The following is a 20,254-nucleotide window of genomic DNA, read 5'->3' as shown; positions in this document are numbered from 1 at the left end:
ACGCTAAGTCCAGACCATATCATTACTGAGGAGGCAGGTTTAGTTGTTGTTTGAAGACTATCCCTGCCTCCGGGTCTGTTCACGAAGGAATCGGCCTCCTCAGCTGCTCCGTGTTGACAGTGGATGGGCTTGTACATGTTGAACCTTGCCGGAAAAGGAGAAGGTAAAGTGAGGAGCAGGAAACGGCACTTCCTGCCACCCAGAAGCCTGAGGGCCCTCGTCTTGAAAAGGATGTTGGAAAAAGTTCAGAAAAGGGCAACCAAAATTATCAAGGGGGTGGAGTAAATCCCCTATGAAGGAAGGTGGCCAAGGCTAGGACTTTTTGGTTAGGAGAAAAGGCAAGTAAGAGGCAGCACGATAGAAGTTTATGAGGTTTGGCATAACACAGAGGAAGTGAAGGGAGTATCTCATTGGGAGATGCAGGACAGGCAAAAGAAAGGTAAATCAGAGAACTCAAAGGATTCCAAACAAGCATGGCTCTGGAACGCAAAGGCCATCCTGACGCAGAGGACTTTAGGCTCCTAGCCCTGTCTGTCAAATTGTCCGTCTGGTAACTATAAAAATTGGCGATAAAAAAAATGCTGCACACAGCAGGGAAGGAAGGTGAGCGATGGAAGGGTGGGGGTGTCTCCAGGCCTGACTCCTGGCTTGTTATCTGCCGGCCATGGGACCGGAGGCCTCCATCAGGAATCCCGCTAGATGGGTTCAGGGACAGAAGGGGGGTCTGCTTGGGATGGAGCAGATCCCTAATTCAATCCCTGGATGACCTGCTAAATTATTATTATTATTACCCTTTGCAAGGCTTTCTTGGCATAGAGCTGCAGAAGAGATATCACACCACAGCATGATAATATCCTAAACTCATGTTGCATGGTGTATCTGAGGGAAGAATCATGCTTCAGTGTCTGAGTGTGTGCGTTGGATGCAGAGTTCACTCCCTGGGGATCTCCAAGTGGGGCTGAGAACAGCTGCTGCCCTCCAAATCCTGGAGAGTCAGTGTCTAAATGCCTCTCTGGGAAAGTGGGAGTGATGCAGAACAGAGCAAAGGAATGGAAGGATTCGTTCAGAGGGGAGAGCATTTATGTCACATGCAAATCCCCACTGGTATCTTCAAGGAGGGCTGGGAGAGACCCCCCGCTATGCCACCTGAAGCTCTGGAGAGCAGCAGCCAGTCAGTGTAGAGGTGGTGTGGCATAGTGGTAAGAGCAGTGTTTCTCAAACTTGGGTCCAGACAACAGCTGGGGACCCAAGTTTGAGACACACTGGATTAGAATGTCGGTCTGGGGCCTGGGACGCCTGGGTTCAAATTCCCGTTTGGCCATGAAGCTCACTGGGTGACCCTGGGCCAATCACTCACTCTCAGCCTGACCTCCTTTGCAGGGCTTTTGTGAAGGCAGAATGGGCAGGAGCGGCAGACCCTAGGAAAAGGGACGGGCCATTTGTCGTTCTCTCACCTTAGCCTGGGGGCTGATGCCGTAGCTGGTGAAGGCATACTGCCAATGCGGCAGTCCCAGGTGGTGATCAGGCACCAGGTGAAAACATTCCTCTTCAACCAAGCCTTTGGCTGATTGATCGCCAATACCTTTCTAAATGTGCTGGGTGAGGGGGATGTTTGCTTTTCTTCTTGTTTTTATTATGCAGATACAGATACAGTAATTTTATGTAGTGAACCGCCCTGAGATCTGTGGATGAAGGGCGGTATACAAATTTTAATAATAATATTAACAACAACAGCAACAAAGCATAGCTTGCTCTTCAGGAAAACATCATCACAGGCATCATAGATGACAGCCTTTGTCAACCTGGTGCCCTCCAGATGTTCTAGACAACAAAGCCCATCACTCTCAGCCAGCACAACGGTATGGTGCTAGGAACAGTAGTCCAAAACATCTCCCACAAAGACAAAAGCTAACGGGGGTTTGCAGATGGGGCTGATTTGTGCAGGCAGCTCCTGGGCTTCTGGTATCACACAACATACCCGGCTTGGTGTTCTTGTACACAAGGCAGACCTTCCCATTCCCTCCGCACGGGTCCAGCTCAAACACCAGGCTCCATGAGTCCAAGTGAGGTTTCTCCAGATGACCCCCCTTACCTTTGGGGAGAAAGAAAAGGCTGAGCGAGGCAGGCAGGCATTCTCATCGGGTGCAGGGCAAGGAATACTCAAACCAGGCAGAGCTTGAGAAGCTGGGCGTCAGTGGGGCTTGTCTATAAGGTCACGGATACTTTTGGTGGGGTAGCAGGGGAGGTGGAGAGGAGAACCGAGGTCTCCCATGGACAAAGGGGTGAGGTGGGGCAGTACCTTCTTCATCGTCGGTGTCCTCCAAGTCAGCCAGCGTGGGGGCATTGGGCAAGGCATAGATGGGTGATGCTCTGACTTGGTTTAACTAGGAGATGCTGTTGGTGGTCATGCAGCCAAGGGGCATCAGGTTGTCTGGAAGAAAGGGAGCCATTACTAAGTTGCTGGAATGGATGCCACAATTCTGTAGGTGCACAGAAGGCTCACAGAACATGGTGCCCTTTGAAGAATCTCAGCTTGCTTGCTTTTTGCTCACATTCTTCATGAACTAAAATCCATTCACTTATCTTCTGCCAATATGTTTAAAATTAAACTTTTGAAATACATTTTAGCTTCTTGCGCCCACATACTCTCATCTACCAGGTTCAGATTAGAGATCTCACTTTTGGAGCCTTAAAGATGTTAGAATCATAGAACTGCAGAGATGGAAGGAATCCTAAGGGTCATTTAGCCCAGCCCCCTGAAATGCAGGAAAATGAAGGTGGCCCTTATAAGGATCAAACCTGTAACCTTGGCATTATCAGCACCACGCTCTAACCAACCATGGTAACTATTGCAGGATGGCCGCCTTTTGTAGAACTGTGATACGAGGTCTCCAAGTAGAAATGTAGAGTAGGACGCTTAATTCTGGTGCCAAGGATGGAAAGGACGCTGGGAGGGAGTGACGAACAGGCTATGGGTCTGTTTTGCAGGGTCACGAGACATGGGGTCACTTTGTGCTGACTCTGGATGAGATAAGGTTACTCTTCCTTTATAGCTAGCCAAGAAATCAAGTGAGCTGGCTGCTCAGTCACCTGCATGAAAATCCTGGTTGCCTGTGGCTACTAGGCAAGTCATCAAATACAAGGCAATCTTCAGTGATTTTAGAACTGATCCCTTTCATCTTTTGAGTCTTCAAACACATGGATGTCTTCATCCCCTTAGGTGCCACTTTACATTGGCCAAAGGCTCACAACACAATGCTTTTTTCCACTCTGAAGAGCTTGCCATTTCTTGCCAACAGAGGCCTGTGGCACAGATCACAAAGAATGAACAAAGGGTATGTATCTCTTCTATGTGATGCCTCTTCAAGAGCATGACTGGAAGTTGTGGCTAGACATTACCAAGAAAACATGCCCTTCTGGGTTCAGCTACTCCTTTCAAAGAAGTCTTCAAAAGCTAATAAATTTATTAGCTCTGCACTTATGTTGTTGTGTAAATGATGTAAGTGTAAGTGATGCATTACTCCAATATAGGAGCAGCACACAGACCAGAAGGGTGGCTAAGCCAAGCCAGAAATGGCTGACAGCTCTTTAAGCCATGGAGAGAACTTTCCTAAAGGACATACAGAGCAGAATGAGAGGCATGACATTCCCATGAGTGAGAGGAGGAGAGGAGGGCGGAAGGCTGAGGCTACCAACTGCTTGTTTATGCAATCTCAACCATGCCAGGAGGTCATTCTGCTTTGGCCAAAGCTAGGTTAGCACAGTCTTCTTCTCTACTTTCTGGTGTTTGCTGGTACTTTGTGCAGAGAACAGCACAGTAAACAGCATGGTTTCCTCTTCACCTTGACATTTGAGGTGGAATCTGGCAGCTGAAGCAGCATCGCAAAACAAGAAGGATTTACCAAGCCACCAAGATCCACAGGATTCAGGCAGAAATGCCCCTTCTTTCGCTTCTGAGGTTATGCAATCAACTCTCAGAAAGAATCGCACACAAGGACGGAGAAGATACAGGCAAAAAACAATTCACTGCAGTTCCTGCACTTACTCTCCAGGAAGGTCTGCCTGGTGACAACATTTATAACCTTTCAGCACCAGGCTAATGGGGAGGGGATTCCGTGGATGCCACAAGAACCACAACTGGTTACCCCAGATGTACCTCCTTCTCCTAGGAACTGGATGAAATGGGACTGTAATGCTTACTGCTGTTACAGCCAATCTGCCCCCTCCCACTCCCTTCCAGCCCCAAATAGGGGGAGCAGAAGGACATGCCTCTTTTTGACAAATCTCTCAAGAGTTCTGGTTTCATTTGCCCTTCTCCGTACTGACCTGCTGCCCAGGTGCTTGGCCTGCACTTTTCCAGGCATCCATTGGAGCTGGAGCAGCAGCTGCAGGCACCTTTGCCTTCACTTCCGCTTTCTGACCTTTCAGCAGGAGTCTTGCTCTAAAATTCCTCTCTGTGGAAATACTTAGAGATTGAACAGACAAGATCAGGAAAACTTTGAGTTGTTCTTACAAAGCACCTCCCACACTGAAGCTTCCCACAAGAAGAGGATATGAAAACAGCACCCCCCCCCAAAAAAAAAGAGCTTAGGCAGCTGCCCAGCCCAAGAAAAACTCTTCATGAACAAAAACAAACCAGCCCACACTTGAAAAGCCCCAATTATAACCCTGCCCAACACCAAGCACCTTGCACCTTGGACTTCTTTCTGGCTTTGAAGGGCCCATCCAGCACCCAAGAAGTGGGTGGGTGGCAGCAATTAGCACAATTAGTCTCTGGTGCTGACAAAAAATATTTCTCATGGGAGCAGAGAACACATTGGACTTGCTGTCAGCTGGGTTATCTTGTTAAAATTATCCATGAAAATATATATATATTTCAATAAAAACAGAATATAAAAGCAGGTCAAAGCAGGCCAACAAAACTCTGCCTCACCTTCTCTGATACAGTGGTGCCTCGCAAGACGAAATTAATCCGTTCCGCGAGTCTCTTCGTCTTGCGGTTTTTTCGTCTTGCGAAGAACGGCTATTAGCGGCTTAGCGGCTATTAACGGCTTAGCGGCTATTAACGGTTTAGCGGCTTTAAGAAAAAGGAAACAAACTCACAAGAACTCGCAAGACGTTTCGTCTTGTGAAGCAAGCCCATAGGGAAATTCGTCTTGCGGAACAACTCAAAAAACGGAAAACTCTTTCGTCTTGCGCATTTTTCGTCTTGCGAAGTACCACTGTACCTCTGAGTAAGGAAGGGCCAATTGGGAGTTGGCTATGCAGGCGAATGAAACTCAAAAGCCCGCATCTAATTTGTCAGGAAGTCAGGGCATACAATGAAATTATTCACTGTTTGATCTACTCCCAGGGTAGGGCCAGAAGGAACATGATGCCACGACCTACGGGAAGCTGAGCAGGTCTAGGTCTGGCTAGTGCTGGGTGGGAGACTGCCTGAGAACCGCATGTGCATGCAGCTACTTTGGGCTCGATGATGGAAGAGAAGGCTAAATGTAAGCTAATAAACATGTAAATATGAGCAGCTAGAGATCAAATGTTGCTAAATGGCAGCTTTAAGCCATTTCTCTAGCTCAGGCACGTTCAACTCCCAAGAGACTGTGATCTACTCCCAGTATAAAAAAACTGGCAGTGATCTACCTATTGTCATTGGAGAGATGAGAAGAGTGTGTGGTGTGGATGGATTGCCCAGAGTTGTTGAGCTTTTATTTGTTAACTTTCAGTAAACTTTATTTAATCCCACAATCAATAAGGGTCCCATGATCTACCAGGATCAGCTGGGGATGTACCGGTAACTAAAGGCTGGCTGCCAACCTGTGAAAATGAGGTGGTGGTGCCTAAAAGCACGTCATGATTTTTCCAGCCTCCCTAAAGGACTTGAAAAGCTTGTATCCCTAAGTTATCATTTGAATTCTTTTACTTCTAGCCCTCTCCCCAAAGTTACAAACAGACCCCCAATCTCATTTTAACCCATTGCTCCAAAGTCGCTGAGATAAGAGTGCATGTGCCGTATGCACAGAGTGAATCCGAATCAGGTCCTGGCCCAATTCACTACCCAACAAGTCAAGTTAAATTTGGCAATCGTTCAAAGGTCATAGCTAGAGCTCCTTTTCATCAGAAACTGAGTGCAATTTCATTCAAGGAAAGCAAGGCCAAAAGGTTTGTTGCATTCTACATTTTACAGCCTGAATATTCTTCTGCATAAAAACTGAAAGTTCAGAAGCAGTGGGAAACACTGACCGGGAGACTACCAAAGCCAGCATTTCTGTAAATCCACTTTGTTATTACTCTTAAACGGACCTCATTTAAAAGGTTGTCTTTTATTAAAGACACTGTAACTAGCTCAATCACAGAGATAATGAGCCACATTTATTTGTATTAGCCTTGATTATAAAAGCAACTCCTAGAGGCCATACATTCAATGCATGCTCCTCAGACTCTTATTATGGACACCAGGAGACTAAGCTTTACACTCACACATTTTTAAAAAAGCTATCTGGGGCTCTTACAAGCCGGTTCTGGTTTTTGAGGATCAGGAGAGAAATCTGGGTAAACTGCACCCGCAAGACCATGGGACCCTTCCATGTTGGACCATCCAGACTGCCATCAGACTGCAAATCTTTAGCAGTCATTTATTAACTCATGGTAGTTTCAATTAAAGATTCAGGTAGGTAGGTAGGCAGGTGTGTTGGTCTGTCGTAGTCATAAAAAATAACAAGATGAAAGATTTAAAAGATATACCGTAAATTTCGCTCCAAAACACGCACTTTTTTGCTCCAAGAAAGTAAGGGAAAATGCCTGTGCGTGTTAAGGAGCGAATGCACGGATCAGAGCCATGGTTGCCGTCAGTCAGGCAAAGCGGGAGCTACTTACACGCTCTACGAGGCTCTCACTTTGCTTTCTTTAAAGCGACCTGGAGCCAGGAAGGAGGGAGGGAAGGAGAGCCATAGCAGCAAAGCCGGCAGCAGCCGCTTACACGGGAGGAGGGAGAGACGCTAGCAAAGGTCTGCGCCCTCTCTAAACAGAGCAATGAGGCTGCAGAGAGACGGCAGGAAAGATAAAATTTAAGCAACCAACAGCAAAATAAAACCAACCTCGAGCTCTGAGCCAGCGCAGTGAAAACCAGGAAGTAAAAAAAAGGCTGGGGAGGGCATGAGGGAGAGGGGAAAACTTCGCAAATCCCCCGCGTCTCAGCTGATCGGCTGGGATGGAGCAGCTTGTTTTCAGGCAGGATAGATTTGAGCATTGTCTGGGTCCTAGTGCCCCTACCGCTTTTTTGTGCTCCATTCTATTGCTGCTGGTGGCTGCTTATCATTCAGGCTGCAAGGAGGAGCAGTTTTACACAGCTAATGGCGAATCCCCTGCAATCCAAGTCCTCCTCACTTGCTCAAATCTATTCCGCCTCAAAACAAGGAGCGGAAGGAAAAGGCTGCAAACTGTTAAATGGAAAAAAAACCCAGGCACAGGGCAAATACCTTAAGTATACCTTTAAAGCAACAGTGCTCTTTCCCTCCCTCCTCCCCGCGGAAAAGCTCCTTGTCCCTTGAGTTATTTTCCTTCCCTCCCCACTTAAAACGTGGTTACAAAGCACGGATCCACATGGATCCTCAGGATTTTTGCATTGGGCTACCCCAAACTCACTGTCAGATCACATGTCTGTGGCCACAGCATGAACCATAAAAATCATACATCCACTGTTTCATTTAGAATATTTTTTCCTCGTTTTCCTCCTCTAAAAACTACATGCGTGTTATGGTCAGGTGCGTGTTATAGAGCGAAAAATACGGTATATTAAAAGATATCCAAAAAGAACTCCCTTAAGAGAATCAAGTCTTTTTGTCTTAAGAGAGTCTTTAAAAGAATCTTTTCCCCAATTTTTTTTAAAATTCAGTAGCACCTTAAAAACCAACTAGGTATAAGCATTCTAGGTATGAGCTTTGGTGTGTATACACACTTCTTCAGATATTCTGAATTACCAAACTAAAAACTATGGAGAGACCTGGTCTGAATAGAGATATTGGATTCAAGTACCATTACAGTGGTACCTTGAGTTACAAAGGCCTCAGGTTACAAATGCTTCAGGTTACAAACTCCGCTAACCTGGAAGAGTTACCTCAAGTTGAGAACTTTGCCACAGGATGAGAATGGAAATCATGTGCCGGTGGCGCAGCGGCAGCAAGAGACTGCATTAGCAAAAGCACGCCTCTAGTTAAGAATAGTTTCAGGTTAAGAATGGACCTCCGGAACGAATTAAGTTCATAACCAGAGGTATCACTATATACATGCTAAAGCTAATTTTGGTTATCCATCCCTTTAAAGGACGTGGATGGCGCTGTGGTCTAAACCACTGAGCCTCTTGGGCTTGCCGATCAGAAGGTCGGCGGTTTGAATCCCCGCAACTGGGTGAGCTCCCATTCTTCAGTCCCAGTCCCTGCCAACCTAGCAGTTCGAAAGCACACAAAAAAGTGCAAGTAGATGAATAGGTACTGCTCCGGCGGGAAGGTAAACAGTGTTTCCGTGCGTTGCTCTGGTTTTGGTGTTCCGTTGTGCCAGAAGCGGATTAGTCATGCTGGCCACATGACCCAGAAAACTGTCTGCGGACAAAAGCCGGCTGCCTCAGCCTGTAAAACAAGATAAGTGCTGCAACCCCAGAGTCGTCTGTGACTGTCAGGGGTCCTTTACCTTTTTTATCCCTTTAAAAATCTCTTGCCCTTCCCTGTGGAACCAACAGTCATCAACAGTTATAAAGTTGTAGCAACCTCTGCTTCAGACCTAGAAAGCTTATACCGTATTTTTCGCACCATAGGACGCAGTTTTTCCGTCTTAAAAACTAAGGGGGAAAGTCTGTGCGTCCTATGGAGCGAATGCAGGGGGGAGGCAGGCAGGAAAAGCCCCCAAGAGCCACACGCAAGCTTCGTGCGGCTCTTGCGGGCTTTTCCCCAGGAGGGACTGACGCGGTCAGTCAGTCCCTTCTCCCTCCTCTAGAAAAGCCTTGTGCAATCTCTCCAGCCGCGGGGAGGCTGCGCACGGCTAAAGAGGAAGCCCAGGCAGCGAGTGCGATCCATCCCCTCGCTGCCCGGGCTTCCTCCTTACCCTTGCGCCTCTCCAGTCGCGGGAGGCTGCGCAAGGCTAAAGAAGCCAACTTTTTAAAAATCTCTCTATCTCTACCTCTTTTTCTTTTTTCGTGCTTTCTCCACACCCTTCTTTTCCTCTGGATCAGTGTTTTTATCTAGATTAACGTTTTCGTTTGGGGGGGCGATATTATAAAAAAGGAAACTTTGCAGCTTTTATTTTAGTATACAATAAAAACAGATTAAACAAAACACAAAAGAAGGAAATAGCACAGAAGAAGAAGAGAAAAGGGAAAGCCATTTACCAGAGGTAGATCTTAACCCTTGTCTCACCTGGGAGCTTCTCTGGGCAGGAATTCCCTCGACTTAAGTGGGGTGGGGGGAGAGTGGCAGATAGGGGTGTACCTACCTAGACACTGAAGCCACATGTCTCACCAATGAAAATTGGGAGTGGGCATTGTGTGAAGTGGCTGTGGATCTCCTGCCGCAGACGTGTAGGACTGTATAGAGTTGGAAGGGCCAACCGAGGGTCACCTAGCCCAGCCCCCTCACAATGTAGGAATTACAGCTAAAGAACGCCAGGCAGATGGTCCCCCAACTGCTGCTTAAAAGCCTCCAGTGGTGGAGACCCCCAACACCTTCCAAGGTCATAGAATTGCAGGGTTGGAAGGGAACCCCAGGAGTCATCTAGTCCAGCCCTGGTGGACAGCAGGCACGATCCATCCCGTTGCGCAAGGCTAAAGAGGAAGCCAAGGCAGTGAGCGGGATGGATCGCGCTCGCTGCCTTGTCTTCTTCTTTAGCTGCGCTGGAGAGGTTTAGCTCCTGGCTGGAGAGGTTGAGTGGCTATGGATCCCGCTCGCTGTCTTGGCTTCTTTGCTCTTTGGGGCTGGGGGGGGGGGGACCCAGGCTTCCCCCGGAGCCCCGAGAAGCTCTGGGAGAAGCGGACAGGCTGCACGCAGCCTGTCCCTTGCTCTTTGGGGCTGGGGGGGGGGGGAAATAATATTTTTTCCCTTGATTTCCCCCTCTAAAAACTAGGTGTGTCCTGTGGTCCAGTGCGTCCAATAGAGCGAAAAATACGGTACTTAGTTGGTCTTTAAGGTGCTACTCTTTTAAGCTGGAGATGCAAGATGTGTGCCCTGCCTCCAGACCCTTAAAGATGTTAGAATCATAGAACTGCAGAGTTGGGAGGAATCCTAAGGGTCATCTAGCCCAGCCCCCTGAAATGCAGGAAAATGAAGGTGGCCCTTATGAGGATCAAACCTGCAACCTTGGCATTATCAGCACCACGCTCTAACCAACCAAGGTAACTAGTGCAGGATGGCCGCCTTTTGTAGAACTGCGATATGAGGTCTCCAAGATCCAACTCACTTTGCCTCTGGGAGCCTGGAGATCTGAGCCCCCATTTCTAGCTTGATACAGAAGTAGGACAATTTCCTGCTGCGAGTGGGACGCCTAATTCTGGTGCCAAGGATGGAAAGGACGCTGGGAGGGAGTGACGAACAGGCTATGGGTCTGTTTTGCAGGGTCACCAGGGTTCCCTTCACTTGGTGAAGGGGAGAGGCTATGGAGGCAGACGATATCATAAACAGGACACGTCCCCCAAGACATACAGAAACCTCAAGGGCCCAGTCTTCCCCATGCATAAAGAGGACACCTCAAGGGCCATGCAATATATGTCTCCCACCCACCACCAGCCCCGTCTTCCCTATGACGGCAGCCACCAAAGTTTCCAAAACTTCCACCAAAGGGAACCACAAAGAAAAGCTGAAATCAGCTGCAGCAGCTCAGAGTTGACGGGGGAAGCCGGGAAGCCCCGAGTTCAAGTCTCCGCTCAGCGCGACTATTAGGGTTGCTACGCTGTGAGACTTCGAGGGAGCTCTGGGGGAATTTAACATACTAGCATTTGTACTGGAACACGAAGCAGCAATGTTCAGCACTCTCTCTCTCCCTCCAGCGACGCTCCCCGGCCCCTCACAACAGCCCTGCAGAGTAGGGCGAGGGGCGAGAGAGAGCGAGGCTGGCAGGCCAAGGTCCCCCCGCCCTGGGAGTGGGGGCTTCCCCGTAACCCCCGGGCCTGGCTCCGCACTCGGCGGGGCTCGTTTCCTGAGGCAACGGAGGCGGCTCTCTGCACATGCTCAGGAACCACGGCAGCCTTTGCCACCGTTTATCATCGGCCCGCCGTCAAATTAGCCCCCCCCCCGCTTCCCCTTCCGCCGCCCCCCGCGAGCCCCTCCTGAGGTAAAGAGACGGTCCTTACTCCAACGAGCAGCCACGTCCACCGCCTTGAAGCAACCGCCAACCCCAACGTATCTCCGCCCAGCCACGCCCCCGCGCCCGACTCTCGGCTCCCATTGGCTGACGGGGAACGGGGTTCGCCCAGATACGGAGTCGGAGGAGCCGGCCAATGGGGAGGACTCAGAACGGGCGGTGGGAGAAAGGGAGGAGGAGGAGGCGGTGGAGCCGGCTCTCCCGTTGCCTTCTGGGAGTCGTATACTATACTGAAATGTTCAAATGTGTTTTTTTCCCCCCTGCCACACTTGCCATTCTCCCCTCCTGCCCCCTTTGAGAAACACTGCTCTCAGGGGTGTTGGGCATGTCCCCACCAATTATTCTCCCTCTGTTAAATTGGGCCTGTAATGATGAACTGAAGAATCAGGGGAAACTCACCTGCTGTTGGGTCCTGCTTTGAAGAGCACCCTCCGTGTGTGCGACGCACCCTTCCTCTCGATGCTGCCGCTCTGATAGCTGTTAGTTTAGGAGGCACGAGTTTTCAGGGCATGTAATCCAGGGCAGCAGAGAACCGGACATAGCGATGACATCAGGCAGCAGCCAGGCAGCTCAAGAAGAAAAGCGATGCAAACCTGGAAAGAGCTGGCTCCGCGGATGCAAAGTTATAGATGCAGCAGGGCAAGGGGTCAGTCTTGACATAGGCCGACAAGAATGCTGAGGGGGAGAGATGATAGGGCTCTCAGACAACAGCTGGATACTGCAGGCCTGTTTCTGTCCATCGGGGCCAAGCAAAGTATAGGAGAAAGACAAATGTTGGAAGTGGTATAACGGACAAGAGGGCCAGCTGCACATCAAGGCTTGTTTGTTTATTAAATTTGTACACTGCCCTGCACCCATAGGTCTCAGAGTGGATCACAACATAAAACCACAGTATGAAGAACACAAAATACATAATAAAAATAGGAACAAAAACGTAATAGTATAGTAATAGTGTTTCCAATAACACCCCCCACCCTTGTTTGCTGGCCAGCACACTCCACAAAGCAAGGATGCCCTCCAGATGTTGGAAAAGGATTGTAGTTTAATGGTAGAACATCTGCATTACACGCAGAAAGTCCCAGGTTCCATCTCCATCATTTGCAGGTAGAGAGCTTCCCTACCTGAAACCCTGGAGAGCATCTGAACCCTGGAGACAATGGTGAACTAGGTGGCTCAACAGTCTGGCTGAGCATAAGGCAGTTTCCTATGTCCCAGGGTTGCAGTACTCCAACTCCCATCACCCCTGATCCTTGCCCATGCTGCCTGGCCCCATGGGAGTTGGAGTCCAACCATATCTAGACGGGGCCACACTAGCAATTCCTGCCACAGAGGCAGTGGCTGCTGCTTGATTCTTTTTCTCCTGCCCTTGCCTCTCCTTGCAGAAGAATGCCTGCGTCTTGCCTGAGGATTTAAAGAATTTCTACCTGATGACGGACGGCTTCCACATGACTTGGAGTGTAAAGTTTGACGGTAAGAATAAGCCTTTCACAGCTTGGGACCAGTTTACTCACAAGGTCGCCTTCTTCACTCAGCCACTTTGATCTGCGGAACTGACAGCGTTACAAACCCCATAATACTCATTCTGCATATGTAATAAATCAGTATTTTAGTGCAGCAGCCCCCACACTTTAGAACTCCCTCCTTTTGACAACAGGCAGGTGCCTTCGCTGTACTCTTTTTGGCAGTTGCTAAAAATATTATTGTTCAGGCAAGCCTATCCAGTCACAAAGAAGTATGGCATGTGTTTTAATCCATTTTTTAGCTAATCATTGATTTTAATTAATGGAGAGAGCGTTATTGTTTTGTTTTGTTTTTGTTCCTGTTTTTACGGGGTATGTTGTGTTTGTACCTTGTGTTTTTATGCTGTGAACTGCACTCGGATCTTCAGATGATGGGGGGTATGCAAATAAATAAATAACTTTTGAATGCTTTTCAGTAGCCGTTTTTAACTTTTTGTTGACCCTTTTATTGATAAGCGCTCTGAGGGTTTTACTCACAGTTGAACAGTATATAAATGCTATGAAGCACACACAAAATAAACACTTTCTTATCTGATCAACAATTGCATTCACAAACCCATTTCCCCTGCTTAAGTTGTGTTCTGTCTTTAATTTGGGAAGGGGAGAATGAAACAGGAACTGTTCATCAGCAGGAAGATTCCTATTTCAGCAGCATCACTCTGCGTGCTGCCAATCCCATCTTTGCTGCCGTGATGGTTAGGTGCTTGCTTTATGTGAGCCTTCTGTGCTCCTACAGAATAGTGCCATCCATGCCAGCAACCTAGTAATGGCTGCCTTTTTTCCAGACAACCCGATGCCGCTTGGCTCGATGACCATCAACAGCATCTCCAGAGCGTCGCCCGTCTATGCCTTGCCCAATGCCCCCACGCTGGCTGACTTGGAGGACACCGACGATGAAGAAGGTACTGCCCCACCTCACCCCTTTGTCCATGGGAGACCTCAGTTCTCCTCTCCACCTCCCCTGCTACCCCACCAAAAGTATCCGTGACCTTATACACAAGCCCCACTGACGCCCAGCTTCTCAAGCTCTGCCTGGTTGGAGTATTCCTTGCCCTGCACCCGATGAGAATGCCTGCCTGCCTCGCTCAGCCTTTTCTTTCTCCCCAAAGGTAAGGGGGGTCAGCTGGAGAAACCTCACTTGGACTCGCGGAGCCTGGTGTTTGAGCTGGACCCATGCGGAGGGAATGGGAAGGTCTGCCTTGTGTACAAGAACACCAAGCCGGGTATGTTGTGTGATACCAGAAGCACAAGAGCTGCCTGCACAAATCAGCCCCATCTGCAAACCCCCGTTAGCTTTTGTCTTTGTGGGAGATGTTTTGGACTACTGTTCCTAGCACCATACCGTAGTGCTGGCTGAGAGTGATGGGCTTTGTAGTCTAGAACATCTGGAGGGTACCAGGTTGACAAAGTCTGCTGTCTATGATGGCCTGTGATGAAGTCTTCCTGAAGCAAGCTATGCCTGGCTTTCATAATTTGCCATTATTATTATTATTATTATTATTATTATTATTATTAAATAATAATAATAAACTTTGTATATCGCCTCAGAGGCTGAATTTCCCTTGGAAATGCCTTTATCCTTTCTAGAAAGCACTGAGGCCCAGATCGTCATTCCTAGGCCTCAGAGTTCCTTATTAAAAACCCCTGAGAGGTGGGACGGTCCGTTCTTCTCATCCTGCGGCCTAATAGTCTCTCTTCTCACTTCCAGTTGTCACCCCGGATTCCGAGATCTGGTTTCTGGACCGAGCTCTCTACTGGCATTTCCTCACCAAAACCTTCACCACTTACTACCGGCTCCTGATCACCCACCTGGGGCTGCCCCATTGGCAGTATGCCTTCACCAGCTACGGCATCAGCCCCCAGGCTAAGGTGAGAGAACGACAAACGGCCCGTCCCTTTTCCTAGGGTCTGCCGCTCCTCCCCATTCTGCCTTCACAAAAGCCCTGCAAAGGAGGTCAGGCTGAGAGTGAGTGATTGGCCCAAGAGTGAGTGATTGGCCCAAGGAGCTTTATGGCCAAATGGGAATTTGAACCCAGGCGTCCCAGGCCCCAGACCGACATTCTAATCCAGTGGGTCTCAAACTTGGGTCCCCAGCTGTTGTCTGGACCCAAGTTTGAGAAACACTGCTCTTACCACTATGCCACACCACCTCTACACTGACTGGCTGCTGCTCTCCAGAGCTTCAGGTGGCATAGCGGGGGGTCTCTCCCAGCCCTCCTTGGAGATACCAGTGGGGATTTGCATGTGACATAAATGCTCTCCCCTCTGAACGAATCCTTCCATTCCTTTGCTCTGTTCTGCATCACTCCCACTTTCCCAGAGAGGCATTTAGACACTGATTCTCCAGGATTTGGGGGGCAGACCCTACAACATTGGCCTTTGAGTCCCACTTCAACCCAAAGATGAGGTTGATTTGATTCCCCCACTTCTTCCCAATGGAAATCTTCATTCCTGCCTTCTTCCCTAGTGGAGAGACGCCAACTTGTGGTCCACCTCAGGTGCCAGAATGTCTTGGGCTGGGTCTGCTTGTGGATTAAAATAAGCCCTTTGTCCTGGATGGACATTTCATTCCCTGGGGAGAGCTGGACAGGAAGTGTCTGTTCCTCTCCGCAGAGACGTCTCTCTCTTGAGATGGTCCAGGCCCCAGAGACTTGTAGAATCAGAAGGGATTTTCTGGCTGGCATGTCTGTTGTTCTTGAGACCCTGGTCTTCTTGTGCAAGGGTCAAGTGAGCTGGGACATCAATAGGACTGTTCCCAGGTGGCTTCCCTGACCTTGTGGAGCCCTGGTGGAAATCTTATAGCAAGCTTGGCTGGGCACAGGTACAGGTGTATATGCCTCTGAACACTGACTCTCTCAGCCCCTCTTGGAGACCCCAGGGATTGAACTCTGCATCCAACACACACACTCTGACACCAAAGCATGACTCCCTCAAATACACCATGCAACATTATTTTAGGATTACCATGCTGTGGTGTGATCTCTCTCCTGCAGCTCTGTGCTAAGAAAGCCTTGCAAAGGGTAATAATAATATTTTAGCAGATCATCCAGGGATTAAACTGGGGATCTGCTCTATCCCAAGCAGACCCCCTTCTGTCCCTGAGCTGGATCTAGCTGGATTCCTGTCTGAGGCCTCTAGTCCCACGGCCGGCAGATAACAAGCCAGGAGATAACAGGCCTGGAGACACCCCCACCCTTCCATAATAATAATAATAATAATAATAATAATTTATTATTTATACCCCGCCCATCTGGCTGGGTTTCCCCAGCCACTCTGGGCGGCTTCCAAAAGAATATTAAAATACTATGGTACATCAAATATTAAAAGCTTCCCTAAACAGGGCTGCCTTCAGATGTCTTCTAAAAGTCTGGTAGTTGTTGTTCTCTTTGACATCTGGTGGGAGGGCATTCCACAGGGAGGGCGCCACTACCGAGAAGGCCCTCTGCCTGGTTCCCTGTAACTTGGCTTTTCGCAATGAGGGAACCGCCAGAAGGCCCTCGGTGCTGGACCTCAGTGTCCGGGTAGAACGATGGAGGTGGAGACGCTCCTTCAGGTATACTGGACCGAGGCCGTTTAGGCCATCGCTCACCTTCCTTCTCTGCCATGTGCAGCATTATTTTTATCGCCAATTTTGATAGTTATCAGATGGGCAATTTGACAGGCAGGGCTAGGAGCCTAAAGTCCTCTGCGTCAGGACGGCCTTTGCGTTCCAGAGAGCCACACCTCTTTGGGATCCTGAGTTCCCTGGATTACCTTTCTTTTACCTGGTTTACCTTTCTTTTTTTTGCTTTATGTGTCTCTTGCAGGCAAATTATATCTAGATTTTGTTTGAGAATTATATGTTCCTCCCTGTTTCTCTTTGTTTTATTGCTCAATCCATTCACATTCCAATTCAGTATTTTAAGGTTTGCCAATATCAACTTCTCTCAAGATAGGTCTACCTCCTGCTGCACCTTTTTCTTCTTCTTGTGCAAGCCGTTCCATTGCCTGCCTTTGCTTTTCCAGAGGGGTATTCCCATACCTATCTGTTTCTTGTCTTTCTAAGTCCCTGCCTTGTTTTTCAAAAAAATTGTGTGCTTGCATTTCTGTTGTAAGTCTCTACCTTTTGCCTTTGTATATAAATGAGTCCCTCTGGAAATTCCCATTTGTATTGTACGTCTGCTTTTTTTAGGGCGGTTGTCAGGAACTTATATTTTTGTCTTCTGAATTTCTTTAAATATCTCAACCCTATTTTCATTAACCCTTAGACTGGTTTCAAATCCCTTCTGGAGAACTGTTTCCTTTATTCTTCTAGTTATGAAAGTAACCAAACAGTCTCCAGGCTTCTGTGTTCCTCTTTTTCTTCTATTTCTGACCTGGTAACAGGTCTGTATAGCCTCCTCCACCCACTCCTTTCTTTCTCCTAACCATTTGGCTAAGATTTTTGCTAAATATTTCTCTAGTCTCTGGTTTTCCTCTTGCTCTGGTAAATTGCATATTCTCACCGTATTCTCATTTTGTCTCATTTGTGTCATAGGAACAGCATCTTCTAATAGATCCAGTCTACCCACAACCCCACCCACAGCCTCTTTACACACTACTTCTTGTTTCACTTGCTCTATTTGTTCAGAGGTTTTCTTAAATTCAGCCGATTTCTCCTCAAGTTCTTTAACCTTTGCACCCATTCTTTCTGTCTGCTGTGACAGCTGAGCTGTGCTATCCTCTATCTTAGTACTCATTTTCTGAAATAGCTCCTGCATCTCTACTCCAAAATCCTTCCTCTCTTGAGCAAATTGCTCCATTACAAAGTCTGCCAAATCTGGTTTAGGGTCTGTTTTTTCTAGAGGTCTCTTGAGCCTCTTCTATCTGCTTCCCACCCACCACCCAGGTTGCTTAGCTTTTTCAGGCATTCTCAAAACAAAGTTTTCACTCCCAAGGTCACAGTTCAATATTTCTCTCCATATATCCTTCTCTGCTGTGTGCAGCATTATTTTTATTGCCAATTTTGATAGCAGCGTTATCAGATGGGCAATTTGCCTTGACTAGAGTCTTCCTCTGCGTCAGGATGGCCCTTGAACCCAAGAGCCACGCCTCTTTGGGATCCTGAGTTCCCTGGTTTACCTTTCTTTTACCTGTCCTGCATTTCCCAACGAGAGACTCCCTTCACTTCCTCTGTGCCATGCCAAACCTCATAAACTTCTATCGTGCTGCCTCTTACTTGCCTTTTCTCCTGACCGAAAAGACCTAGCCTTGGCCACCTTCCTTCATAGGGGATTCGCTCCACCCCCTTGATAATTTTGGAGTTTGGATTTGATATCCCGCTTTATCACTCCCCTTCAGGAGTCTCAAAGCAGCTAACATTCTCCTTTCCCTTCCTCCCCCACAACAAACACTCTGTGAGGTGAGTGGGGCTGAGAGACTTCAGAGAAGTGTGACTGGCCCAGGGTCACCCAGCAGCTGCATGTGGAGGAGCAGGGAAGTGAACCTGGTTCACCAGATTACGAGTCCACTTCTCTTAACCACTACACCACACTGGCTCTCTCTTGGTTGCCCTTTAACTTTTTCCAGCATCCTTCTCGAGACGAGGCAACCAGAACCACACGCCTGCCCTGCAGTGATTGGTGTTTGCTGCTCCTCACTTTCCCTTCTCCTCTTCCAGCAATGGTTCAACATGTACAAGCCCATCACCGTCAACACGGAGCAGCTCTCTGAGGAGGCCGATTCCTTTGTGAACAAGCTGGACCCAAACAAGGTCTTCCGCAGCAAAAGCAAAACTCCGGTGTTGAAGAAGAAGCTGCCGTCCCAGCCGCCCTCCTCCCAGAAGGGCCAGGCGGGGACAGCCCCCAAGAATCCGCAGCAGGCCGGAAGCTCCTCAAGGAGACGGGAACCCCAGCCCTGACTGACCTTTGTCCTTTGACCCTGCACCGCCCCACCGTGGCTTCGGTCCACTGCCCCTCCCCCGAGAACAGGCCTCCTAGTTTGTGGCTGGTGGAGCATCGAATGGGACCAAGATGTATTTATCTAAAAGTATTTATTTAAAAGGCTTTAGGCTCTGGCTGAATGTCCTTTGTGCCAAACGCGACCAGTGGGCTCAGGTTTGACATAGTCCTTCCTTGGAGTGAACGTTGCTAATAATAATGCTATTTATACTCTAATAATAACTATTATTTATACTCTGCCCATCCGGCTGGGTTTCCCCAGCCACTCTGGAAGGCTTACATCACATATAAAAATATAATGAAACATCAAACATTAAAAACTTCCTGATACAGGGCTGCCTTCACATGTCTTCTAAAAGTTGTATAGTTCTTTATCTCCTTGACATCTGCTGGGAGGGTGTTCCACAGGGTTGGCCCCACCACCGAGAAGGCCCTCTGCCTGCTTCCCTGTAGCCTCACTTCTTGCAGTGAGGGAACCTCCAGAGACCTTCAAGAGGAGAACCCCAGTGTCCGGGCTGAGTGATGGGGGTGGAGATGCTCTTTCAGGTATACCAAGCCTGTCTAGGGTTCGTAATGCAATGGCTGGCTAAGGGGGATTCCTCCTGGGAATCGCCTTTCCTGTCTAGACTGAGGAGCTAAAGTGCACAAAGGGTGGGAGGAAGCAACCCTCCCCTGGGAAGCATCCTTTGAGCAACCTTGTAGTCCAAAACAGCTAGAAGTGCACCAGGCTGAGAGCCGATCACTTTTCAAGTCATAAACCAAACCACACGTGAATTGTGTCCCAATCATCCTTGGCATAGCATCAGATGAAAGAAACACAATCTGCAATTTGAGCGATTGCGGATAAGAGAGTTTGGTGGTTTGATGTTTGCCACTGGGACCATCTAGGGAAGGGGGCCGCCATTGTATGCAGGTGGCCCTAGTTCGTTTGCCAACATCTCTAGTTAAAGTGGAAAGGGTCTGGGAATGATCTCTGCCGGGGATCTAGTGGCAGTGGCACCAGTCAGGATTGTGGGCTACAGCTCCCGTAATCCCCTGACCTTTGGCCATGCAGACGGCATCCAGAACACCATCCCAAACTGCCTTGGGATGAGATTTGCGTACAATCAGAATTGTAGAGTTGGAAGGGAGCCACGGGTCATCTAGTCCAACCCCCTACACTACAGGAATCTCAATTAAAGCATCCATGACACAGGGCCCTCCAAGGAAGGAGAGCTTGCAACCTCCCAGGTTTTGAAGAATTTGAATTTGTTTGAAGAGTTAAATGGTAGTGACAGGAAGAGGGTGTTTCTGTGTCTTACAGCAGTGCTTCTCCTTAAGCCGGAGAGCAGGCAGATGCAGCCAGGAGTCTTACGCCTGATTGTATGTCATAGCCAAGCCTAGAAATTCTCCTGCATCTTTCCACAATTGTTGCACATAGTTCACAAATTGCACCTGTCTAATTGAGTGCACCGGCGGAGGGTGGTTGGGGCTACT

The 20,254-nt window shown here is 48.5% G+C and overlaps 2 protein-coding genes across 2 annotated transcripts; one reads left to right on the top strand and one right to left on the bottom strand.

Annotated features, from left to right (window-relative positions):
* Positions 1-198: 198 nt before the first annotated feature.
* LOC308579537 (uncharacterized protein) lies at positions 199-12,080 on the bottom strand (the record flags this gene model as incomplete). The annotated part of the gene is made up of 4 exons (XM_081214104.1): positions 199-1,582; positions 1,970-2,092; positions 11,330-11,570; positions 12,060-12,080. The coding sequence occupies 4 exons, from the start codon at positions 12,078-12,080 to the stop codon at positions 1,419-1,421; spliced, it is 549 nt and encodes a 182-aa protein (XP_081070230.1). The 3' UTR covers positions 199-1,418.
* Positions 12,081-12,699: 619 nt separating this feature from the next.
* On the top strand, positions 12,700-19,122 carry LOC308579534 (tubulin polyglutamylase complex subunit 2-like). The gene is made up of 5 exons (XM_081214101.1): positions 12,700-12,810; positions 13,646-13,762; positions 13,970-14,083; positions 14,569-14,729; positions 18,499-19,122. The coding sequence occupies exons 1-5, from the start codon at positions 12,768-12,770 to the stop codon at positions 18,736-18,738; spliced, it is 675 nt and encodes a 224-aa protein (XP_081070227.1). The 5' UTR covers positions 12,700-12,767; the 3' UTR covers positions 18,739-19,122.
* Positions 19,123-20,254: the final 1,132 nt, after the last annotated feature.

This window comes from Podarcis bocagei, assembly GCF_964188305.1.
Source record: "Podarcis bocagei genome assembly, contig: HAP1_SCAFFOLD_138, whole genome shotgun sequence".
Lineage (NCBI taxonomy): Eukaryota > Metazoa > Chordata > Lepidosauria > Squamata > Lacertidae > Podarcis > Podarcis bocagei.
The sequence above is the reverse complement of the archived record's forward strand: the minus strand, read 5'-3'. Positions and strand labels throughout refer to the sequence as shown.

Bases quoted from the DNA above. Each gene is read 5' to 3' on its own strand.
- LOC308579534 (XM_081214101.1), top strand. From the start codon at position 12,768: ATGACGGACGGCTTCCACATGACTTGGAGTGTAAAGTTTGACG. The intron at 13,763-13,969 runs GTACTGCCCCAC...TTCTCCCCAAAG, and splicing joins GGACACCGACGATGAAGAAG to GTAAGGGGGGTCAGCTGGAG. The intron at 14,730-18,498 runs GTGAGAGAACGA...CTCCTCTTCCAG, and splicing joins GCATCAGCCCCCAGGCTAAG to CAATGGTTCAACATGTACAA.